Genomic DNA, 26260 nt, shown 5'->3' on the forward strand with positions numbered 1-26260 from the left:
GTTTTCTATTAAATCCAATGGAGCTCAACTCAGAGTATAATTGCACCACTAGAGTTAATAAAGTGGCGACTCATCTCAACCTATTCTATAGATAGTCGAATCAATTTTGGCTCATAGTTTATCAAGTCTCAACCTATACAGTTTAATTAGCCCGTAAACTATTTAAGTCAAGCCCACCAACTTCTATCAATCTAACAATTGAATTCTACCCACTCAACCGATACAGTATAATTGGGGATGAATTTGTTTCGACTGAGGGCATCCAATACACTAAAAGTTCTTAAAGTTATAAGCAAATACAAAACCCCCTCATACAAGGAAGATATCATGCACCCTTATAACATTAATCACCCAAAGCTTGGTGGAGAGGTAGGACACTTCACGCCCTTCAACTTAGTGTTTTTCTTTTGGGAGAATTTATTTGCACAAGCTAAAGGCAAGATAACCCAACGCTGGTCAAACAACATGTGATAAGTGCATTACTTTACACAACTAATGGCACATAGCCATATGGACTGATACTATTAGGTATAATACCCGAATTAGTCTCTCTATTTTTCTCTCTCTTCCTTTTTGGACCCTTTCCATAAAAATACTCCCCACTAGTCCCTCTACTCTTGAAAATGACTCAACTTAGTCCCTCTACTCTTAGTCTCTTCCCATTTAGTCCCTCTACTCTTGAAAATACCGGTACTAATTGGCATATTTTAGAGTAGAAGGGACTAAGTAGAATCATTTTCAAGAGTAGAGAGACTAATTGGGGGCATTTTTGAGTGAAGGGACCAAAAAAGAAGAGAAAGAAAAGTAGAGGGATCAATTCGGGTATTATACCGATGCTATTATTAATTAAAAGTCATATAACCTAAAGAAAGATGGAATACTTTCTTAAAATAAAAATTAAAAAATAAAAAAAAAATCAGTAGAATCAAATGGAAAATCGGAAATTCAGGAGGAATTTTAAATAATTTAATTTTTATATATTCAATAACTATAATTTGACACAAGATACGTCATGTACAAGGAAAATATAAAAGAACCAAGCAATTACAATGTAATAAAATAAAAAGATGCTTGTTTTGAGTTTATAAAAAAATATATAAAAAAATAAAAATAAATAACAATAAATAATGGTTACAACATCTCTTGAATATATAACATTTCTCCACATGGTAAAAACTTTTTGAGGAAGAAGAGCGGGCGAACCCACTGTAGAGCCCTGGGGCGCATGCAATGCCGGTGGAACAAGTGGGGGACGGGACCGCTGCTAGCGCTTGAATCACTCGCTGCACAACTACTATTCACAACTCCCTGAAAATGTCACTCACTAGGAATCGAACTCTCACCACTCAGGTGAAGCTCATCGATGACCCACGTATCTCAATGGGCCAGAAGGTCGTTAGTACGTCAGTAAAAACTATTAGACTAGGCCATAAATTTCAGGTCCTCTTATTCCATTCACCGAAGAAATAAATAAATAATTTTAAAAAAAATCTAAAGAAACTCCCCCATAAAATCAAACAAATTCCCAATCGTTCGCAAAATAAATACAAGAAAATCCGACCCGAGAGAGCGAGAGATGATGGCGTGTTCTTCAACATCTCTAATGGCGGCTTGGGCTCCGCCGAAGCCGCCCATGGCTTTCTCCGGCTCCTTAGCTTCCACTAACTCTGTGTTCTTCAGCAATGGCGCCGGGGCACTGTCCTCGAAGAGTCTTAGCGTGGTCTCTAAGAAGACGAGGGGCTTTGCCGGCGTTGGGACCCCATCTAGGGGCCTCTCTGTCCGGTGCCTTTTTGGCCTTGGTGTGCCTGAGCTCGCCGTCATCGCTGGCGTTGCTGCCCTCGTCTTCGGACCGAAGAAGCTGCCGGAGATCGGCCGGAGCATTGGGAAAACCGTCAAGAGCTTCCAGCAGGTCCGGTTTCTTGTTCCTTTTTTCTGGAAAGTTGAAATTTTTTTGAGTGTTGGGTCTTGCTTTCTGTGTTTGTTTTTTTGTTAGGTTGTGATATGTTTAGGTTTTCGTGCTGTTTTTTATACGCCAATGAACTGGATCATAAAAAGTTTATGCTTTTTAATTATGCTGTGTGTTCACTTTCCGATGGAATTCTGGAATTATTGAGAAATTTAACTTTTAGGATGGGAAATGGTTCTGTTATTTTGGTTGGAGAACAAAAGATTAGGTCTATTTGATGGATTGTTGAAAAACATGGGCTTTCCCTCTTAAGATGTAACTCTTTAGGGTTTTTGTGAATCTTTGATGATCTCAAGAACTATTTTTCTTTCAAGGTTCATCTGCATGAAAAATTGTTCTTGATATTGAATTCTAGATGGTAGCACGTTTAAAGATGGAGGTGCTTGCTAGTTCTTCTTCTCCAAAAGTTTTGACTTTTTTCCTTTATGTAAGAGAATTTTTTGTTGTTTTTCATATCAGATTAGATGATGTTGATTATATATGTATAATAAATACAATTCTCTGAAGCATGTTGGCAAAAACTAGAGATTCGTGATTGGGAATAGTTGTGATGATGGGAATAATCATACTTCTAACATCTGAATTGTTCTTTCTTTCTTCTTTGAGTGTAGCCTTGAAACTCTACATATTTAAGTTTGAATGGTGTTAAGAGTTCTTTTTTACTTGTTATGCTGTTTAAATTGTGATGTGATTTCATCCTATGACCTTCAAGATGCTTTGAGTCTTATTTTCTTGGTGGCAAGGAGAATCTGTCAATGCCAATAGTTATCTATAAGATGCTGTTACAAGTCTGTTAATAGTCCACATGGCGTTGCTGTTTTTCTTCGCTACTTTTCATTATTTCAGATGATAGAGTCAGTCATTGAAAGTGTATATTCACTTTGAGCCTAATTACCTCTTTGCTCTGTCAATCATAAATGACCTGTTGATTGGTTTCCTTAGAAGAAAGCAAGTGGCCTGGACTATCAAACACAATACATAAATTTCTCTAGGAGTTTCATATTGTCTTGTGAATTCGGAAAGGATGATCTTTGTGTTCAATGAATTCTGTACAAAATATCTATTTAACAAGCATGGACCAGGACAGGCCACTCTGATAATAGTGGCTGGTAGTTTTCTGTGAATTGAATAATCAAGTTCCCCAATCTCACTCTTAATACTAGGTATGGGAAGCAGTCAGTATTTGCTTATGTTGAACTATCAGAATTGGTTGTTAACTTGTTATGTAATGCAGTTTGAAAAAATTTCTCATGCTGAATTTTGAGATTTGAGAGTCATCTAATATTTGGATGGACGTAAATACGAGTTTAGCTTATCACTTGAGGAAGTGTAATTTTCATAGCACAGTTCACATCATGGGGGTCCAACAGGCTTATTATTATGAAATCCTTATTGAAAATTCCTTTGTAATTATGTTGAGAGTTTGTGCTTGTATTTGAATTTGGCATGATTAAATACATTTGTTGTGCTTGTATTATTGGAATAAATCCAAGATGGTGAAGTGGATGAAGTATGTGATCCCCTTGCCAGTTTTCATTCAACTGAAGCAAGTAATAGTTTGCATTAAGAAAACATAACTCATGTTTTATTTGGAAAATAACAGTCATAGCCTCCTAGCTGGATAATTGGTTGATCAGTTTTATAAAGATTCTGTAGATGGTAGATTGTATTTATGTCTAATTAGAGAGTAGGTGCCGAGACAGACTTGTTTTGTTCTTGCCATTGCATGTTAGGATTTTAACTTTCTCTAGGACAACATGAGGCGCATTTGATTAAGAACTTGAGGACGTGATTGGTTCTTGCATGATAAGACGCTGTTTGTGTTCTAATTTTTATTTGAAATTTTTAGTACATGTAAGCCCTACTTGTTATTCCTAGTTTCTCTTAATATAAGGGTTGATCTATACTGAACAAGTTACTTGGCTCGGTTTTGCACAATGTACTTATTTTTATTAGATGACATTCTCATCAATGTCTTCATTCTTTTTTTAAAAATACATGCTTTTGGATGAAGAAATTTGATTTTAGAAATTTTTTTTTTTTTAAATATAGTCATTATTGTTGATCCCATTTTTATGTACAATGCTTATTCTGTTGAAGAATGTTTTCTTTAAAGTCATTGGGAATGGACAATTGCAAAGTTCCTGTAGACGAAATTGTTTAATAACCAATTAACACTGCTGACAACAAGGTTAGGCAATCTTTTCTTTTAGTGAAAAGAACAAGTTTAAGAAAAATGTCATTCTTAGACGGGTACAAACTGATATATAAGCCTTTTAAAACCTCTATTTGTTTACACAGCAATTTGAATGGTGGCCTGTTTGTATAGCTCGTTACCTTTAAGACGTTGAAGACACAATTTCCCACATAGAGCTTATATCGTGAACAGAAGTGCTTGTAATTTTGAAGGAAAAGAAGAGGTTTTGAGAATATCAGAGATACAAGTGACTGGTTTATTTAACTCAACTTTAAGATCGAACTATACCACTAGGGAGCAAAACCTTGACGATACCTTGAGATGATAGAATAGCACGTTTCCGGTCTGGGATCCCATTATCTATATCCTTTGACCCCAACCGCATAACCAAGATAGCACTACGGGAAGGGAAGGGAAGGAAGTCGTGGGCTGAGCCAGAGGTCAAGATTTAATCGTTTATATTGTATGCAACCATGTCAGACCGTTGTCTAAATCTACTTTGTGCATATGATAAAAACTAAATAGTTTGATGCTTTAATATATAGACAAAAAAACCAATTGCTGCCGTAAAACATAATTGCTAGTTTTCCAATTATGGTTATTTGAGGCAAATTTGCTTGTCCACATAGTGGTTGTCATGCAAGCTTAGGAGTACACATACCTAAAAACAGGGATGACAAAGATGAAGGTATCCATAATGTCATAAAATTTCTAGTTTTGCGGGATTTCTAGCTTCTCTGTTCCAACTTCTCTAAAGTCATGTTCCCAATATCATAGTAATTTAGATTTCTGAGGGCCAAGGTTTGCACGATGGTAACTTATGGTTTACAACATGAGGCCTGGAAGCTCTAAAATGAAATTAGATTACTGATAAAAGTATTACAAAACATAAGTTTTTGGTGATTAGAAACAACCAGAAAGATTCAGGTAAATCACAGGGCACTCAAAAATCCCAACCAACTTGATGACACATGATAAGAAACTGAGTCTATTTTCAAAGTCAAAAGCGACAAATATCTTGGGCGACATAATCTGTTAAATGTAGCCAATCCCGTGTTAAATGGAAAGACTAAAAAAAGGTAACACAGATTATCATACTTTCTAAAGAGTAAGACAAAAATGAAAGAAAAGAAAAAGAATTACAGATAATTTCAAGCAGCTTTAATTGGCATTATTGATTTGTTAAAAAATGATGATAGATTAAACAAGTCTCAGATAAAGACTATTGCTAATTTATTGTGATTAAAGCTTAGTTGATGGCTTTTAATTGGTAATCTTTAGATCATCATTAAGTTAGAGTCCACATTGTCTGTCTAAAGTTTTGTCCCATAAGAAAATAAAGAAACACACTCTCGTAGAAGAGAACCCTGGAAATAGAACACTCACATACTTTCTCCATAAAGCATGTATTTACCTCCAGTTGTCAGGTTATTTCACATCTGTCACAATCTTGGTCCTAAACCATAATGCATGTGTTTAGCTCAACTTATTGTCTTTCACGTTTCTTTTACCATAATGCGTGCACCTGTCTCTACACGCAATCGTCCATGTAATCACACTTTATAATTATGATGGCATGCAAATGATCTGTAATCACACTTTATAATTAATGATGGCATGCAAATGATCGGCCTCCAGTAATATATCATTTTGCACAAAACATATGTCCCAATCTTCTTCCATCTCATCTGCACCAAATTTCTGCTTTTTTTCTATTCTCAGGCAGCCAAGGAGTTGGAGACAGAGTTGAAGAAGCCACCAGAGGATGCTGCAACTCCCACAGCCACTGAGATCCCAAAAGCTGTAAGCTCCGAAGAAGAAAAAAAGGAACTGGAGGCATCTACCACAAAAGAAAGCACATGAGGTCACCATATTGTAAGTCATGTATTTCTATTTCCTGTGTCTGCATCAATCAAACGTATGCGCTGTATCTTTCTCTAGTGCAATGGAGGTTTAAATGTTAACTGATAAAAGAAAATGCCTCTCCTTCCATTATTGTTTCTTGCATCTTGATGATTAAAGTATGGATAGCGTGGAACTCCCATTTAAGACACCTATATCATCACAATAATGCTGCTGACTATGAAAGCACCAGCTCTTTTCCTAGTTATCTTTTCTTCTTATTATTCTTGTGCGTGGTGATCCATTGTTTAGTCTCTCCAATTCCTTTTTCCTTCTTTTGAAGGAATATTACTGAATTCTGCATCTATAATTTCATTGCATTGTTAAAGACTTTGGTTTAAAGGTATACAACAAATAGTCAAACTTTCAGTTATTATTTGTCCTGACTTCTGAACTAAAAAATTGGTCGATATCATTAGACACATGATATATTTGAATATATACATGTGCATATGTATGTATGAAGAACTGATTTGGATTGTAGAAATACAGAAATACATGATGTTTGCTTTTAGTATTCCTGGGAGAAGATATTTGTTAGCATGGACATGAGTAAATGGCAGACATGAGTCTTTTGCTAGTAGTGGGCGTGTACTCCACTAATTCCTTAGCAAACAGTCAAAATGTTTTGCCAAAAGAACAAGCAGGAAGTCAAAGGCATTTTGCATGATCTTCCTTATCAATTCCATAACAGAGGACAACCAAGTGTCCACAGATTGTGTTTTGACTCTTAATTCAATATGTGAATCATTGAATCCATATGATTCAAGTATTGAATCCATGTGATTTGACGTTATATTATTCATTCATTGTAACTTTTTCCAAATGGTCCAAAAATTAAAAGATGAACAGTATTGGTCAATTCAGGTCAAATTAGTAGATGGAAACTAGCTAATGTTTATATCTTGTTATATTATTAGTAACTTTATTTATTCAAATTAATTTTATCAAATAAACTTCAACTGATCAATGGAATAATTCTATTTGTATTCAATACATTACTGATGCATATCAATGAGTTGGGAAATTTATTTGGGGATATGTTTTGTGCATTCTTGGGACAATCCTTTTACTGATGTGATTTCTACATATCAAGGAAGAAAATTAATGGTTGTTATTAATTTGGAAAGTATAATTTATTAAAACAAACATTGCTTTATTTTACAACTCTCTCCGTTCTTTTTTATTTATCACATGTTGCGGCTCTTCTCTGTTCTTTTTTACTTGTCACATTAAAAATTGTGTAGTATTAAATATTTTTTTTTTAAAAATTTATCTTTTAATTTAATGTAGTTGTACAATTTTCAATAAATCACAATCAACTAAAAATTAAATTATATATTTCACTAATGGAGTTTTAAATGAGGGAAGTTTTGAAAAGTAATGGAAATTTTTATAAAACATAAATGATCAATTAATTTTAATCATTTTTTTTAATCGGTATGAATTAGATAAGTGTGACAAATAAAAAAGAACAAAGAGAGTATTAATTATTTCAAGTGAAAATAGCATTCATTTGTATGTGAGAGCTAGAGTTACATGAGCTTAGTAACTAACATAATTAAGTATATGATTCTAGTTGTTATAAAAAAGATGGGATTAAAGCTTAAAACTCAAGCCAATATATATATATATATAAAGTTAGACTTTTCCAAATGTCAAACATAAAACTCAAATGTAAGTTGTCAATTGATCAAGTGTGGTGGACAAAGTGGGTTACAATGGCCACTTGAACGTTGGAAATGTCCACACGTTTTGCTTTGTGATCAATATTGTTATCACGTGGATAGCATTTAACTCTATGAACGTGTGTTTTTTTCCTTATTTTTTAGAAATGTTCGCAAGTCAAAATTCGAACCATGGATATTTTTTTTTATTTTATAATAAAAAAATGTAGTATTTTAATATGATAATATGGTAATTAATGGTTGACTCAATAGTTAGGCTGCGATATTAATTTATTTATAAATTTATTGGCACTGGGTCTTATGTGAAAAATATTTGTCTATTGGCACTGGGTCTTATGTCGTCAATTACTTTTTAGTCTATTGGCACTGGGTTTTATGTGAAAAATATTTGTGTTTTACTGAAGAGGTGAGTTTAAATCTTTAACTCATATAAGGTGAGGGCACGTCTTTAAATGATTTGTCCAGATTTTGTAAAAAAAAAAAAAATTTGTGCTTTCTTTGTTTGTAGGGGCATAAATTTTGTTTTGTTTTGTTTTTTTTTTTTTAATGTTTTTAAACTATGTGATTTCTCCAATTAATAAAAAGACCAAAACAATCATAAATGTTATTAACTCTTTCTTTTTAAAATCAAAAATAAAATAGGAAAATAGTCAATTCAATTAAAAATTTGCCACGTGATATTATTTCAAATGTGATTTTGTTTGGTTTTTTATAATGTTAAGTTTTTTTATTTGTTTTTTAGGAGGAATTAATAATAATAAAATATATATGCACACTATACCAATAGTTTTCAAATAAAATAATAATTTTGTTCTTACTAAATAAATAAAAATTAACACGATAAACGGTTGTTTTTAGCTAAACAAAGTGTATAGTTAAAAAAAATATCCTAATTTCACAAAATTGAGAACTACAAAGTTTTTTTTATTTTTTTATTTTAAAAAAAAAGCTGAGTTAATTCCATTCCTTAAGCAAACACCTCAAATTTATCTCAAAAACCTATTATATTAGATTTGATTATATAAATAAATATAATGTTGAATTTTTAAAAATATTAATATATATTATTAATTGAAAAATAATTTTGGAATATTTAAATTTGATTAATATTAATTAAAACAAAGTGCAATGAAATTCCATGAGAAACATTTCCCTACAAACCAATTCTCCAGAAAGATTTTCTTTTAGAAACACTTCTTTACTCACTAACACATCATGTTTTGATCAAATATAGCTCTATATTTCATGGCACATTGGTGTTAAGACTAAAGACTTTGTAGTTTAAAATGGTTTAGGAGAGGAAATTTTTATATTCATATGGACCAATTTTGACTTAATTCATGTTATGATTTTTTTTAAAATTAATCATTAAATGTATTTATTTATATATAAAATTGTAAAAAAAAATGTTGGTGGGATAATATTTATGCAATATATAATATATTATTAAATTATAGTCATTATAAAATAAAATTAATTCATAAATTATATATTAACAACAAATCAATAAATAATTTTTTAGATATTTACTTAATTGAATAGTAGAAAGTGACAAATTTGTATTCTAGCTTTTAACCACATAAAAGTGATATTTGATTTATAAATTATAGAATATTGGCTCATTTTGTTACACATTAATAGTTAAGCTTAAAACTAAAATAATTCATGGAATCTCCAAATTACTACTCTCAAAATTGATGTTTCGAATATCAATCAAAATAGATATTTTTTTTAAAAAAAATTAATCTTAAATTTTTAACAGATAAGAATCATATGTTAGAAAAAAGTAAATATGCCCCTCAATTAAGAGTGTTAAAGAGACAAGCAATACGGAGATGCATCAATTACATTGTCTTAACAACCTCCTAGAGATTTGTTACGTGGATATATTAACACCCAGGGCAAAAAAAATTTATCAGCTCAAGATGATATATGAAGGACTTCACCTTAAGATGGTAATTTTCCCTGTCATGCGATTTTAAAGGGATGAAAAATACAGCTCCTCCCATATTATGGGAACAGAACTCTATAAAAAGCTTGTTTAATTTAAAAATTATTCTAAATAGAAAGCTTCTTTAATTTAAAAATTATTCTAAATCGAATGATTTTTACAAAGTTTCTTTACATGTAACAACATGAAAAAACAGAGAATTATTTGTCAATCACCACAAGTCCACAACTTTTAGGAATGCCCATACATTTTCTTTTAAAATTTATCTCTTTTTAATAAATTTCCTTTGATTATTTTAAATAAACCAAAAATTAACTTGTAACCCAATCAATAAAATCATTGTTTACTTATCACCCCATCTAAATTTCTCCATTACTTGTTAGTCCTCGAAAAATATAAATCATAGAAAAATATTCTTGTGTATCAATTGATATTGATAGGTATTGGTATAAACTTTTATGAGTATTTTTTGACATATTCTTGTCTTTTTAAGTTCATAAAACTAATTTAAAAAGTGATAGATGAAGTAAAACTTCAAAAAAAAATCACATAATATTTATTAAAAATGAAGGACTACTATTGTGCCTTGTCCAAATTTATTAAAAAAAAAATTGAAGGATTATAAAGCAATTACATTTTTTTTTATGAGATGGTTATACCTTTGAAAATGTGGCATTATGTTGAATCCCAATGAATGTTTAAATCATCAAGGCATCCTTAAATTAAAAGTTAAAATGCTAAAATCATCCTTCAAGGGACTTGAAAATGGAGTTTTTATACATCATCGTTGCACAATTTTTTTATAAAACATGCAAAAAAAATTTTTAAAAAATTCATATTTCGGTTTTATTTTGTAATTAAGAAATTGAAATAGAAAAAGATAAAAACAAGAGAAGCATAATTTTCTGAATAATAATAGATCAAAAAAATAATTTAGAATTTTAATTGTTTGAATTAAAAAATAATGTTGATAGTTTGCTAAAAAAAAATCTTAATGTTTTACTACATATATATAATTTTTTTCAAGAGTGACATAATTATTATTTATCAATTGATTATAAGAATTTATTTTAATACCATCAGAGTGTTGATCACATGGCTGAAAGCCTGAAACACAACCATAATATAGATAAAATAATGATTATACATTTATAATCCAGTAAGTTTCCAACAAATATATAAAAAAGGAAACATAATATATGATCTATACATATATTTAAAATTTGAAGTAATTGTCGAAAGAGTTTCATGAAAGATTTTAAAGCTTTTATTTTTTTAAAGAATTATTATGGTGCATTTAAATCTTTGTTTTTGTTAAATATATTGTTAGTTATGAGAAATATTTAATTTGGTTTATTTGTTTGTAGTAAATATACCATTAGTTTATAATTATAATTTAAAATATATAATCATAAATATAATTATAAAAAATATTTTAATTTTGTAGTAAAAATATACCAATAGTTTATGTATTATTTTGAGTAAAATTATTAAAATTAACTTAAACATTAAACTCTTTTAAGCTATCCCAGTAATCAAAGTAAAGTAAATGCTAAGTTAATAAAAATAATATTCAATTATATAATATAATATTCATGATCATTTGTTAATTAAAAAATAAATAATTTAAAAAAATTTATTAATCAATTTTCATTTATATTAAATATAATATTACTAATTAAAAAAAAAAGAAGAAATAAAACACCACAAATATTCACAAAACAATTAAAAGCGAATTTATACTCTTTTTTTCCTTCTATATTTATATATCAAAATTTTTAAAATTATAAAAACTCTAATAAAGCGAGGATATTATGTATATAAACACATAAAAATAAATATTGAAAAAAAAAAAAACAAAATTGAAGTTTTTTCCCACCTAATAATATTAAAAATAAAAAAATTAATTAAAAAAATAATAAATAAAAAAATAAGGTGAAAAACCCTCCACTATTCCTCTCTCTCTCTCTCTCTCTCTCTCCAACACCACCTTTCCCCTCCTTTTTATACAACACGCTCCAATGGCCCCTTTCTCCAACACTCCTACTCCTCCCTCTCTCCCTCTCTCACGCTCCCTCCTCCTCCTCCGATGCCCTTTACCCCCGCCGTCTGCCCTCCCTTCTCGCCGGACATCACTGCCAAGCCATGGCGAACCACCCTCAAACCCATCCCGACGCCATAGGCGACGACGACTTCTTTGAACAATTCCTCTCCATGCCCTCTTACACCTCTGCCGACCCTGGCTCTTCCGGACCTGAGGCTGGACTCTCCGGCATCGCTCTCCAGCTCAGTTCCGGTGATGGCTCCGCCGCTGGGTTCCCGGGCTCCGTTTTCCCCCTTGGGCTTAGCCTCGAGCAAGGGAGGGGTGGGTTCCCTTTGCCGGAAGAGGCATCTGGGAGTGGGAAACGCTTCCGAGATGATGTTGATGGCAAGGCTCCGCCGAAGCCGGTGAGATAAAAGTAGAGGGTTTGATTTATTTTGATTTTTTTTTTTGACATTTTGAGATGTTTGGTGTAGGAACTGGCGAGCTTGTTCCCAGCGTTTGGACAAGTCCAGGCACATCAAATCCGGCCAAATCCTCCACCTCAGGTTCTATGAAGTTTTGATAATGCCTTTATTTTTTTTTTTTTATTTCTTTTGGATTAATTTTGTGTATTTTCGTTCTTTGTGTTTGATGTTTTGTTCTTTGTTTGTGAAGGTTTTTCATGCTCAAGTAGCACATGGTGGTGTAACTGCCGGACCACAGCCTCCAGCACCACGGCCGAGGGTGCGGGCGAGGCGAGGACAAGCCACTGATCCACATAGCATAGCTGAAAGGGTGAGCCTTTGTCACGGAGTTAAATCTTGAAATATCTTGCTGTTACTTCTCCATTTTGTTTATTAAGTTCAGTTGGATGAAAATCATAGTCTTAACGCGCAAAATGGAGATAAAAGAGATAAAGAAGCCAGTTTTATGAGTACTTGTCATATAAGATGTGATTTTGAGATTTTTTTTTTATAGTTCACAGCATGAGCTAAGAGAAAAATTAAGCTGTTTTCATCTTTATTATTGTCCGTCATCTACCTCGTTATGCATACAGTATTTGTTTAATGGTGTAAGAACATTTATTCTATTTTTCCATGGTGCAGTTACGTAGAGAAAGAATAGCTGAAAGGATGAGGGCTTTGCAAGAATTGCTCCCCAACTCTAATAAGGTCAGCTTTCAGAAACATTTCCATTCAATTCTGCATCAGTGTTTGTATGATTTTGGTGCCTTTTATGTCTAAAAAGTTATTGCCATGTAAATTGATTCTTTTTATTGACTCGTCAGTTTTTATTGTGAAACGAGACATTATTTGACTCGTATTTTCATTTCTCTATGTTTTTGGTTAAACCCAAATATTAAGGTTTCGAAGATGCTTCTGACTTGAGCCTTCTCTGGTTTATGACCTTTTGACAATTTGGATTTCAAACGCCACTCTTTTGTTGTGTATATAGATCATGTATTGGTTTATAATCTTTCATATCATATGAAGGTACTTGTGTCACTGTCAATCAGAGTCTGAACCCTTTGGCAGTTATTGAATGTTTTGATTTCACTAATCTTGTAACGGGTAAAACATATGCCCAACTTATCAGATGCATTGTCTTATTTCACTTACAACAAGATAATTAAGGCCATGATTATCACATCATATGTGAAAGGTTGCATGTGGAAACATGCAACCAGCATAAGTGGCTTAGTATTAGTTTCTTCAGCCATGTTCGCATTAGCAGCCTGTTTGCACATATTTGTTTGGCATTTGCATATATTACCTGACCTATTTTGCACTGGTTTGGCTGCATTGAGTGTTGGTCACATGCTATATACTAAACAAACTAAGGTTTGATTTTGATGAAGTGCAAAGATTTGAAGAATTATTTTGATTGTTCATGAATAAGATGCATTTTTCTAAAACTCTTACCCTAACCATTAATAAACCTTTTAATATTTTCTCATCCAATTCAATGTTCTCTTTTCTTCAGACCTATAAGGTTTTTTTAGAATTTTTTAATTTTATTACTAATTTTAAATAATTTAAAAATACTATGTGCTTTCACCTTGTGTATAACAGTTTGTGATCAGCTTTCTGCATATCACCAAATTTCTGAACACCCAAAAAAAACCAAAGGGTGTCTAGTTGGTAGCTAAAGGTTATCCCACAAACTCCACCCGAGCACCCAAGTTGGTTTAAGGTTATTACACCAACTTTTCTTTTAAACAATATTATAACTATTTAGGTAATTGGTAATTAATATATTTAAAAAAAATAAAAAATATCTTATTAATTAGAAATCTATAATTGTGTTTTTAAAATATTCAGTTTTATTGGTATTAATTTAGTCAAACTTCGGTTCGACTCGAGTTAAAAGTTATCTCCAATTTTGATTGGAAAATATCCACACACACGACAACAAAAAAAAAAAATCCCCCTAGGTCATTAACCCCACCGAACTTCTAGTTCACAACCAAATAATTTGCACCAGTGCATATTGGAAGTTCACGATTTTTGTGAAATAATATTGCTTCTGGCTTTTATGTTTTTGGCACTAGTGAATTCCAAGAACACCAGCTTTTTAACTGACACATAAGAATAAGGAAACTAAATTGTTGACTATGACTAGCAAATCTTAAGTTCTATCAAGTGTTTCTAAAGCCTTTGTTTTTCCTTTCGGATGAGTGAATATATTTGCCTGCATTGGTTTTTCCTTTGGGATAACTTGATTTTTTTTTAAGGGCTGGATTTGAGTATTTCTCCACTCACATAAACTGTCCTTAGAGGAATCAAGTACATTTTCAGTTGCAAATATTACGTACATATCTATTAATGTTGGTAATTAGTCTTTTATGTATATCATATTCATAGATAAATCAAGGATATGTGCAGTGGTTTAATCTTTTGATTGTGCGCTATATTTAATAAAGTCGCTTGGTTTCCTGATTTTAAATCGATGTGTGATTGAATGTTAACAGACATCCATGCTTCCTAATTCTAGAGTTTCAACTAACGTTCTCATGTCATTTTACTACAGTAAGATGCCTTCATTGATTATATTTTGTGAATTGTGTGATAAGAACAAAAGAAAATGCTGATAACAATAATGGAGACACACACAGGAACATTGGGGACCTTGGGTAGATATAGAAGTAACCAGAACAAAGGCTTAATTTAGACATACAATCAAGGTTTAGTACATATAATAGACAAGATGTACACCCGAAAGCATTTACCCAATAAATAGTGAGGCTGAATAGAGTATGACCTATAAGATTACTATAGGGATTGATGAAGTTTGGAAGTGTGGATGGAGTTTTATGTGATTGTTCGGAGCTTTTGTAGTCAAATGAGAAGATTACCAGTCTTACAATACAAAATCAGAAATGCAGAATTCTGTTCTAGTTTTTGTGTAGTTTTACTTGGAGAAACCGTGAGAGAGCTCTCATCCTTCTGTTCACCAATGTAGCTTGATGAGAGCTATTTTAATTTTAATTGGAGTTAACTTGTTATTCCAGATATGTTTGCAGTACACATCTTTATGTTTGAATTACTTATTCATTTATGCATGGGTGGATGGGTAATGCATATGACTGGTTCGAGTTTGAAGGTTTTATTACTTCTCAATGAACAATGTATGTACTTCTCTTAAATTTTTAGTTACTAGATTTTATTAAAGCTGCTAGTATATATCTTATCAAAATTTATATGTACCTGTGGACAGGTATATTTGTCATTTTCATGTTGCAAATAACTGATTTGAAAGCTAGGGTTATTTCTTGCAGTTGGATACACCTAAAAACTACCTTGTAATACAGTCCACTAAAAAACTACCTCTTTAATATAGTTCTTCATTTAATTAATAAGTTGAAACATGTAATAAGTGAATATGTTTTGCTGCTATATATTGTAATTTCCAATAAGATATATGATTAATTTTGTGATAAGAGTTTTAAACTGGAGGCTTCAATTGAGACAAATAAGTTTTTGAGATGTGCATACTCAAGCATTCATAAATACACTATGTAGCTGTATCTCATTTCAAATTTAAAGCTTAAAATGGAAGAAAATGCATTTGAATGTTCAATATTAATGCCAAAACCTGATAGTTAATTTTAAGTGTCAATCCCCATGTTTTGGTCATTTGATTATATATTAAACCACTTGATTGTTTGCTATTCGATTTTTGTAAACATATTCCTATGCATGGGTCTAGCTAGGTGTAGATCACAGAGAATGCTAGCCAAATGTGGTATGCTCAATAAGCCACATGAAAGTTTAAAGTTGTGTCTTGCCCAACAAGTGGCTTAGCATGCAAATGGATGTGGATGGTAACACATTTTCGGGCAGACTTGAACTTCTAAACACTTGACATCATTTTTTTCAAATTACAAATTCTCTTTTTACTGGTCATAATACCTTCTTATAGATGCTTGAAATGGTTTAGGTGATAAATTTTGCTTTTTCACTTTTTTTAACTCTGACCTGCCCCAGTAATATGTAGCGATTCTAGAGCTTCATTAATAGATGTTTTTCTTAGGATTTTGGGTTAGCAAGTAATAAATATGCTGCAATGATTTCTGTTTATGGCCATCATGCCTAAACTACTCTGGCAAGAGTTTATGTTTGTTATTTTGCATAGATCAAATTTTAATTTCAGTGGAGAAGATCAATTGATTCTTTTAATGTTAATTCCGGTCAATCTTCATATAAATTGAATTACTTGCAATGGTGAAATAGTCCCTCATGTTCCACATATTATTTAATTCAATGGCTTCTATTTACATTTGCAGACAGATAGAGCTGCCATGCTTGATGAGATTCTAGATTATGTGAAGTTTTTAAGGCTTCAAGTCAAGGTAAAACACTGATTGCTTGGCTGTTGATCAACTTATATTTGTGATCATTATCATGGTTTTGTACAAAAAAATATTGTAATGTTTCAGGAAAAAGGTGTTCATTTTCACAATGTCAGAGATTGCATAAAAGTTTTCATTCTTTTTGTTTCTTTTATTGCTTTCATCCATTAGCAGTTATTGAATCCTCTCAATTCTCTTCCATTATTAAACAAATATAACTATGAATATACATTGGGCTTTGCCTCAGAAGACCTTACACAGCAAATGAGGATTGTCTTTGTTTTCAAATAACTGTCCAACTACTCACTTTTAGGATTCTTTATATTCAATTCTGCATTAATGTTTTGCTTCTATATTAACTGGCAGGTTCTAAGCATGAGCAGGCTGGGTGGTGCTGGTGCGGTGGCTCAGCTGGTAGCTGATATTCCACTGTCGTCAGTTGAGGTAATAAAAGGAAAACAGTAGAATACATGTGAAATATATGAGCAATCAATGGGTGAATATTAGCATATGCATGACCCCAATTATAGGCTGAGCTTGCAGAACTGTTCGTCCATGCTTAATGATGCACCAACAGCTTATACCATTTTTGAACACCAATACAGATAAATAGAATCATAACCATTTCTTATCAAGTATAGTGAATCAAAACCTCTTTCCATCGGGTTGATTCTTTTGATTTTGAGTAGAGTATCTCACAAACATATAAAATTACCCATACCTAATCCTACTCATGAAAGATAACATCTTTGAATACTTGGGTAAGTTTGGACAACCCTAAATGTTTCAGTGAGCTCAATGTTTTGTGGATTTATTATTCCATTGCGCCTCTATGCATATCTCTTTCATTTACTTTTCAAAGCATGTGCAACTACTTATCAGTTATCATCAATGTTGCCATTTTTAACATGTGGGTTTTTCCAATGCCTCTATACGAAGTTATCAAACTGTTATCCAGGTTATCATTAGTTCTCTCTGACCTTTTTGTTTTTTTTTCTTGTCTATTCCTCATAGGGTGATACCAGTGAGGGTGGAAACAAACAGCAGGTGTGGGAGAAATGGTCCACTGATGGCACAGAAAAGCAAGTTGCAAAACTCATGGAAGAGGACATTGGTGCAGCAATGCAGTTCCTCCAATCAAAAGCTCTATGCATCATGCCAATCTCACTCGCGACCGCTATCTATCACTCGCAACCACAGCCTGAATCCCCCACAGTAGTTAAGCCTGAACCGAACTCCTCTTCATAACGGACTTCACTTGGATTGCATTGCCAGAAATCAAAATACAATGCACAGGCCCCACCATTCTCCGAAAAATCTGGTAGTCAAGATAATTCTCCAAAGGTATCCCACCAACATCGATATCGCTATCTCGTTTTCTTTTTTCGCCTTTGTTTTATGTCAAAGTTGCTGTGATTACAAGGTCCGCTAAAGCTAAAGAGCCCACTAGGAATCATCTCCAGAACTCTCAAAGTCTTTCAAATCTTTTTTATTTAAATTTTTTTTTAGGTGAAGGAGATGTTTGTCAAAGTTCTTGCTTGATCTAATTTTTGGTTTTTGAGGTCTGTAGTGCACTGACCAAGCACTTTGTAGTGGGGAATGTACTCTTTACTGTTGTGGTGGATGGTGGGGCCTCTAAAAAGGATTGCTGATGGATATATCTAAATATATATATATATATATACATATATACAGATCACCATAATGTGTATTCTAAGAATTAGAAAGAAAGTTGAAATGGATGGTGATGGGAGGTATATTTTTATTTAATAATTTATTTATATTTAAAAAAGTTGATATTGCCATATTGGAGAGTAGAGTCAATTGAGACTGACTGTGCACTTACTTTTGCTTTGTAGTGGGGTGTGTTTCCAAAGTGGTTTTTGGTGGTTCTAATTCTCATTTGTCCATGTCTTCTCATTGGTGCATTCTTCCAATATGGACTTTTTGCTGCCCATTGCACCTTCTCTCCAGGCCACACATGTATGCTTTATAAAACCCTCATCAATCATTGTGGCACAGACTAGTAAAAAAGCCCTTGATAGTTAGCTACCAAAAAAAATATTCAAGTCCAAGTGGATATAAATTTCTCTATGTTCATACTATGTGTTTGTGTGCCAGTATAGGACCATTCAGATCCTTTATGTCTTGGGTGGTTCATGCTAATGTCTCATATCATGTCAAATGAAACTATACAAACACTAGTTTTTGGGTTAATTTATACCCATTTTTAAAATATTGAATATGATATATATATATATATATATATATATATAATTTTCATCATTTCCTGCTCACATGTTCAACACTAAATAACTTGTATCACATTAGCATTTTATAATTTGGTTCAGAAACTAACTAAAGCTTTAAGAGTTGTGCAAATAATCATATACCCTAAATTACGCTACAAAAATTGAGGAAAAAAATTACTAAAGCTATATTGAACATTTTATAAGTACAAAGAACAACAAACCATTAAAAAAGCAAAATAAAAAGATGAGAATTTGTTGGAACTAGTCCAGTAAAACAAAACCTTGCTACCTGTAATTCAACTCTTTTGTATTGCTACATGTTGCATGTTAACTAGAACAGACAACAACAATCAACAACAAGCCTACCACAGAAACAAGAATCAAAGTGCATCTGCTGGAAATTAAGAAAAAAAAAAAGGCATATAACTTTCATAAAAAATGTTAAAAAATCATATTTAATAATGATTATTGGCATATGTGCAAATGACAGCCCCAAGTATTTTCATTGATGTCTGGTAAAGTTAATACCTTGGATAGTTTCAAGGGTAAAACAAGATGGGTAATTAGATCCATTATTGATGCACTTCAGTGATAAATCAGCAAGCATCGAGATCCCGCCATGGCGGAGGTTTTGGCTCCCCTAATAAAGTAGTATTCCCTCCAGCTGGTCCAGACTTTATTCTCAGTGGATTTTGAGTACCAACCTAAAAAAGAACCACAACATCAATTTATACAGCTCATGGGTAATTAATTCAGTCAACATCTGTGATGCTTGATTACTTACAGGAGTTTCACCCCTTCTCAACTTCTCTACAATCTCAATGACTCGCTTAGGAGTCACATCCTCCTACACAAATAATTATCCGTCAACAAATGTAACTGAGATTACGGACAAGTTAAATACTATGATGTTTTCAACAAAAACAAGCAATTTGTAACACCAAACCAATGGCAAAACTAAACTAGACAAAACAGGTGCCTTTAATTCAATCAACACGTAAACGGGAATGAAAAAGCATATAATATATAGACATGCTGCTTTCTAATGGACTTGGTTTTGCATAACGGACTGTTATCATCATATTGGTGGAAAATTGACTCTAATTTTACAGGTTTTGAATATGACCTTAAACTTCTAAAAGAACAATCTGAATCGCATAATAAAATTATAGCTTAATCTCTGGTCTGAATGCCCACTTGCAGCTTTTAGTAACTTTAATTGATGGTTTGAAGACCTAGTTGCAACTCTCCTACAGTTTCGGGAGTGAATGTACCATTGAATGGCTGATCATTATTGAATAATTTGAACTGCTTCTGTTATTTTCATTTTTATCTTTAGCATTATTGACTTGAAGAACAACAGTTTCTTAGTTCCAGAGTTACTTGGAGCAGCAACGTGAAACTTTAGATCTTAATTTGTTATTAATGGTCTTGCCTTCTTTTTTCTTTTAACATTTGAGTCATCTTTGTTCCCCACCCTTGTTTCAATTTGGCTTGCAGGGTCATGAGATTTTAATGGTTTTGACTTGTTTCTCTGGCCATGTGGCATATGATTGGTTAAGTCACCCACATCAGCAGTAACATAAACTTAAATGGCATGGAGCATGGGATAAACCTAGTTGACACATGTAGTTGGACGAGAGGGCTAAAAAAAATAAAAAAGGGTTTAGTTGAGGAACTAAATGAAATTTTTAGATCTGGATAACCCAAACAAACAATAGCCCATGGTTCATGGATTACAAGTGGCTTTAAACCCAAAATAAATTAAATCAAAGGTGGCTACATTCTGATATGACATAAGTCACCATACCGACAACAAAAAAATAATAATGAAAGAATCATAAAGGAATAATTTTGCCATGTGTGAGTGTTGTCGTGTTCTTACCACATCAGCTGGCATGTGAATCTTATTCAGTCCAATTCAATAAAAAGAAAATTGGTTTTTGAATTCAAAATAATGGATGAGGTTATGCCAACATTGCGGGGACCAACTTGAACATAATGTTATAGTTGGAGGACCACTTTGAACCTTTTTAGGTTCAAGAACCATAGGGTATAATTCATGCACTAGAAGTGCACTTGTAGGTCATCATTAATTGATGACATAAATAACATACTTGGATATATCTCAAAGCTCAAGTCACAATGACTCATTACTAAACAATTAAATGAATGATTAAAGACTATCATGGAAAAAGGTACTTTATTCCAACATCAAACCTTGAGAGGACTTCAACTTTCTGCAGTTTCAATTCCAATGGTCTTTTAATGGCTGTATAGAATCTTCTGGGGATTTTTTACTTTTTCTTTTTGCCCTGTTTCTTAACAACCACTTTGTATTTTATTCTCATAACAGATGCGCAAAACAGCCCTATCTGGGAATTTGGCCCATCAACAGGAATGTCAAAGGAAGATAATTTTCCTTCTATCTGTGAAATATTGCTTCATGATTATACAAAAATACATAGCTATCTTCCACGTATCTTTTAGCATCATACTTAATTGTGTGATAGAGGAATTTTGAATAGCAGAATATAAAATGATTGTAAAAATTTCAGAATACCAGAATAAAATGTGTAAGGAATACCAAAAGAACAATTCTAAAGATAATGGCACAAAGTAATATTCCACTACTGCAGTGCTCATGTATCATGACTTCAGAGCCATTATCTGAAGTCATTGGTCGCACAACTTCCTCAGATGATGTCAATTGGACTGCCCTGGCAACTAGGAGAAATTTTTATCCAGATATCATATTTTGGAAATATTAAATGTGTGGGAGAATATTTTTGGGATCTTCAACAGTTCTAACTCACATGATTTTGGCAAATTCAAGTGTTTTGAGTATAAAAAAAAAGGGGAGTTTCAGTCATGTGCCAGATCCTAATTTGATGCTACTTTACAGTTTCTCAAAAGTCCAGGTTCACTGGAAAAGTAAGTATAGGTTTGACTTGACTCTTTACGGAAGTCTCCAGTGGGCAGTAAGATAACTTCTAATGAATTAAGTTATGACTTATGACCACCTAATGGAAGTCCTTCCATCCCTTCTCATCTTCTTCACACCTCCCACTCACACAAAGCATTCTAGGGGAAGGTTACTTCTACCTAAGTAACTACTCCAAGAAACATTTGCTGAGCCTTGAAAAAGAATTTCTTGGGTACAAACATGCATACTTTTCTACTGTAGAGTTCATTAGCGATGACAATATAAATTATTATGAATAAAAAAGATTGTAGAATTATCAGTAAATGACAAGTTTACTAGATCATCATAAAGAAAAAAGGGGTTCAAGAGAGCTTACATAGTAGTTATATGTGTATCCTTCAGAACCATTGGAACAGTCAGCAACAGTGATCATTGGACCATTTACACAGCAACCCTGTAGAAATAATCAGTTCTGTGTGTTAGTGGAATTAGCATAGAGGGTTAAAATATGCTATCTAGGAATAATCCTTTTTTTCTTCCATTTCAGAAATACTACAATAATTTCTCCAATTAGACCAATCCTTTAAATAAGTTCAGTTCAACAATTGCAAGGTACAAGCTAAATATGACAGATTGCTCTGTAAACAGTTGATAAAAAATGAGTTCAATGAGCAGTCATAATTATTTTTAGCTGGTGTTTTGGAAAGCTAAGGAAATTAGTGACACAAATAAAGATCTAAGGTGACATGCACTCCATTTGACCCACAGAAAATAAGCCATCCTTTGTCACTTCTAGAACACAAAAAAGCAGAAACAACTTTCATCAGCAATATATAGATGGGAAGAGAGAGGTAATAAAGTTAAATTCTTCAAAAGATACCATTCTGCTTTGCTCGATGTTTGAGCAAGGCCTCTTCAATTTCACGAGAATCACGTATCATACAAGGTGTGGTGCCACAAACCAATAGGTGATACTTACCAATCTGCACAAGCAGTCATGTCATAGATGTTTAATGACAGCAGATTAAAGACAACTGGATTAAGGGTTAAAAATAACAATTATATGACAAAACATAATATTGGATATAGCATCATGAGATAAACCACTTACTTTTGTCTGGTTGAACATTGAATAAAATGTAGCAACTACATAAACGCGAATGTGAGCAACTTCCATAACTTTAGCGAACTGAGTAATCACTTGAATAGATAAGCAAAGACTTAAAAAAGATGAAAATGGAAGTATATAATATATATATATATATATAGATAGATATAGATACGTATAAAGCACATAATACATGGCTTTATAAAAATCATGGTAACTAATAGGTCCACTGTGTATAAAGACAGTGAGGTTATTGGATTGTGAGTATAAGAATCGATAAGAAGCCAAGAGCTGCAGGTACTTCAAACATTGTTACCTGCCCATTCAAAGACTAACATATATCCTTGGTTATAATTCAGTTTCTGGTGAAATCAAAGTTGTTGCCCTAACCAATATTAACATATCGCATCCATTGCAGAAACTAGAAGCCATCCACCATGTTGTTGTTGTGCAAGGTCCAATAAAGGAATAACAACAGATTGCTTGTAGTTGGAAGGATAGTATGATAGTATCTCCTTATCCTGTAGAAAGAAATGATTTTATTATTATTATTATTATTATTATTATTATTATAATTATCATTATTAGTGTTAGTATTAGTATTATGATTATTATTATATAAAAAACAGAATCTATAGCTCATAAACATAAATAGGAAGGACATTAGAAATGTTAATCAATTCACTACCTTTACCTTCTCAATGTTCTCATTCTGTGAATAAATTCAGGACTTAAATAAATCAATTACAAATCACATCCATTTCTGAGTTTATCCTGAAGGTACATAGATATTTAACTATTAGGCCATTGCATTCTTATAGAACATTATCATTACTTATTCTTACCAAGAGTACACAAAAAAAAAAGGTCTCATGAATTTCAGGGTTTACACTTTACATCAAAAAAGTATAATTGCATGATAGATCCAAGTAAATATTAAGTGGTTTGTAAAAATAAAATTAGAAGTTGCAACCTTGAGACACCAAGGCCCAATCTCAAACATAAAACTCACAAGGTTATCAAGACAGCCAACAGTAACGGATTCATGAATTTATTTTAGAAATTATTGGAAGCAAATGCACTGTACCATTATTCATGTATCCTATGTTCCTGCGCAATTGGCTTAAACAAGAAGTGCATATTAGGTTCAATTCATACTAAGCAGATAGCAATGACAACTAAGAAGTGACAATGTAACTCATGTAATGCTGATAGGCCACCAGAAGTCCAATCAAACTACAACTCTCAAAATTGCAATGTAATAATTAAAATAGGAATCCGCAGCTAATTTTCCTAACTTACATGCAAAATGATCACTTTATTAGCAAATTTCAAAATCTAAAGGTTCAGCCTTTAGATTTAAAGCTAAAGACACAAGTGATCTTGCCACCTTAAGAAAAAATCATTTCAGCTGATGTGGAAACACATGGCATATTTGCATGAACCTACATTGGATGAGAAGGCCAAAACAAACAAATTGATGCAGTTAAAAGAACCAAAATTAATATTTTTCTACTCCAGGGGTGAGAACAAACAATGATCAAAACTTTAGGGGCCACAGGTGACTTTAATCCTTAGATTTAAAGCCAACAAAATTTAACACGAGCACTCTCAGACTTGTTCTTCCATTCAGTAACAAGCAAGCACTTTTCCAAGTGTGTGTATATATATATATATATGAGTACTGAAACAAAAGCAAGAAAAGCAAACAAAATGCAATAACAACAAAGGGAAAAACAATACCAAATCAGAAGAAACCAACATACCCTTTCCTTATTGGCTTCGCTGAACTCCCACGGCATATCCGGATTATTGCCGGCGAATCCATATGCTGAAGAGAAAAAAAAAACACTAATTTGAGATCAAATTCAACAAGAAAAACAGAGAAGAAGGACAAGACCCAACGTCTCATCTCACATAGTTAAGGGATGTGTAGAACGATCTACAGGCTAATGCAACCTGGAAATCGAAACCAATGAGACATATGACACGAAAATCAACAACAAGGACAGGCAACGGCAGGGGCACTGGACCCGAGGAGGTAGCGTTTCGCGGCGAGGGGCGCCGCCAGCGAGGGCATCTCGCCGGCGATCGATTCCGGCAGGGAACCGGGGCTGAGGGATTGGAAGTCAGAGAATGGAAGTAGAACGTTCGGGGAAAATATCCTGTGAGGTCACCAAACTATGGCCAAATATCAAAAAGGAATATCCGCTTTTATTTCGTATCTTTTTTAGTACCATAATTTGATTTCGCTTTAATGGGAGAGTACCCGCTTATTTCCGGTGTTAATTTTCTGACATAGTCACTAGAACGACCACATGGACCAGCTTATGACAGCTCATTTGCGAGTAAAAATTTTGAATGCTCACTGTACAATGCCCAATTTCCACTTTGCTCACTGAATTTCAATTTGTATTTTTTCAATCAATGCCTTTTCTTCGGGAGGTCATCCATAGGATTCCGGTTGATTTTTGCTTAGCTGGCTGTTGGAAGTACACGTCAACTATTAATTTTGTAATTAATTAGTCCACGTTGGGGTGCCACGTCACATGGAGAACTTCAACCTGTTTTCTCATCCACGTCAGCCTCCAACTCGGCGTCACTCATCCTCGTCAGCCTACGCATCCTCTTTCTTTTAAGAGACCCGCGACCCTGCCGGCATCTCCTACATTCACGACTTGCAATCGGAAAAGAAGATCTTAGCCGGCGGTGCGATCTTTCATCGAAGGAATCTTCCTTCACCGGTAAGGAGGAGACCATAACACTACATCAACTGAGATCCGCCCAATCAAGGATGGGAGAGAGATGATAGTGGAGCAGTTCTTTAACGGCTAATCACCGTCTGTGGCAATCGACCAAGCAAGTGGTGGAGGAGCAGTTTTGTTGCAGTGGCAATTGTTGAGAAGGGCTTCTGTAGGACATCAGTAGTAGGTGTCGGTACCCAGTCGTAGTGTGAGATTTTGTGATGAATCAACAACAAATTCAGTGATTTTATGATGAATGATTAACAATAAATGAAAGATTTATTAGTATGATGAATGATTTGTAAATTCGATGAATTGATGCTGACAAGGAGGTTGAGTATCATATGTTATTGTTCTAGCACAGAACCTGTTTGTTAGAATACCAGCTAGAGAAGTTTGTTACAATTATAGAAGCATCAGTGAAAGTACCCAGCATCTTTGGGCAGACAATTACTTAATTCTACGTAACCTGCAACAAGTTCAACAGGTTCAACAGGCTGCAACAAGTTGAACAGGCTAATTCCAGCTATTTTCCAGTAACCTGCAACAAGTTCAACAGGCTGATTCATCCAATTAAGTGGGAGGAGACACTAACACATCATTAACAGCAATACTATAGAATACAATACTGTGGAATAAAATACTCCAGAA

At 33.1% G+C, this 26260-nt stretch overlaps 3 protein-coding genes across 3 annotated transcripts; 2 read left to right on the forward strand and 1 right to left on the reverse strand.

Annotated features, from left to right (window-relative positions):
- Positions 1-1543: 1543 nt before the first annotated feature.
- On the forward strand, positions 1544-6273 carry LOC120276788 (sec-independent protein translocase protein TATA, chloroplastic). The gene is made up of 2 exons (XM_039283491.1): positions 1544-1909; positions 5886-6273. Exons 1-2 carry the CDS (start codon positions 1577-1579, stop codon positions 6024-6026), a joined length of 474 nt encoding a protein of 157 aa, XP_039139425.1. The 5' UTR covers positions 1544-1576; the 3' UTR covers positions 6027-6273.
- A 5456-nt stretch (positions 6274-11729) lies between these two features.
- On the forward strand, positions 11730-18321 carry LOC120277347 (transcription factor UNE12-like). The gene is made up of 7 exons (XM_039284154.1): positions 11730-12152; positions 12222-12293; positions 12403-12522; positions 12834-12899; positions 16514-16579; positions 16946-17023; positions 17594-18321. The coding sequence occupies exons 1-7, from the start codon at positions 11850-11852 to the stop codon at positions 17825-17827; spliced, it is 939 nt and encodes a 312-aa protein (XP_039140088.1). The 5' UTR covers positions 11730-11849; the 3' UTR covers positions 17828-18321.
- A 937-nt stretch (positions 18322-19258) lies between these two features.
- LOC120278203 (NADH dehydrogenase [ubiquinone] flavoprotein 2, mitochondrial-like) lies at positions 19259-25043 on the reverse strand. Its single transcript, XM_039285143.1, has 7 exons — positions 24783-25043; positions 24632-24696; positions 23182-23386; positions 22638-22740; positions 22134-22211; positions 19616-19678; positions 19259-19535 (listed from the first exon to the last, which is right to left on the reverse strand). The coding sequence occupies exons 4-7, from the start codon at positions 22638-22640 to the stop codon at positions 19428-19430; spliced, it is 252 nt and encodes an 83-aa protein (XP_039141077.1). The 5' UTR covers positions 22641-22740; positions 23182-23386; positions 24632-24696; positions 24783-25043; the 3' UTR covers positions 19259-19427.
- Positions 25044-26260: the final 1217 nt, after the last annotated feature.

The sequence above is a fragment of the Dioscorea cayenensis genome, chromosome 15 (assembly GCF_009730915.1).
Source record: "Dioscorea cayenensis subsp. rotundata cultivar TDr96_F1 chromosome 15, TDr96_F1_v2_PseudoChromosome.rev07_lg8_w22 25.fasta, whole genome shotgun sequence".
Classification (NCBI taxonomy): Eukaryota; Viridiplantae; Streptophyta; class Magnoliopsida; order Dioscoreales; family Dioscoreaceae; genus Dioscorea; species Dioscorea cayenensis.

What these genes read in the sequence shown, in the direction of transcription:
- LOC120276788 (XM_039283491.1), top strand. Translation starts at nt 1,577, where the DNA reads ATGATGGCGTGTTCTTCAACATCTCTAATGGCGGCTTGGGCTCCGCCG. An exon ending in CCGTCAAGAGCTTCCAGCAG is followed by an intron (nt 1,910 to 5,885) that starts GTCCGGTTTCTT and finishes TTCTATTCTCAG; the next exon opens with GCAGCCAAGGAGTTGGAGAC.
- LOC120277347 (XM_039284154.1), top strand. Translation starts at nt 11,850, where the DNA reads ATGGCGAACCACCCTCAAACCCATCCCGACGCCATAGGCGACGACGAC. An exon ending in GGCCAAATCCTCCACCTCAG is followed by an intron (nt 12,294 to 12,402) that starts GTTCTATGAAGT and finishes TTGTTTGTGAAG; the next exon opens with GTTTTTCATGCTCAAGTAGC. An exon ending in TTTTAAGGCTTCAAGTCAAG is followed by an intron (nt 16,580 to 16,945) that starts GTAAAACACTGA and finishes ATTAACTGGCAG; the next exon opens with GTTCTAAGCATGAGCAGGCT.
- LOC120278203 (XM_039285143.1), bottom strand. An exon ending in GATACACATATAACTACTAT is followed by an intron (nt 19,679 to 22,133) that starts GTAAGCTCTCTT and finishes TTATTTGTGTAG; the next exon opens with GAGGATGTGACTCCTAAGCG. An exon ending in TGAGAAGGGGTGAAACTCCT is followed by an intron (nt 19,536 to 19,615) that starts GTAAGTAATCAA and finishes GTTCTTTTTTAG; the next exon opens with GTTGGTACTCAAAATCCACT.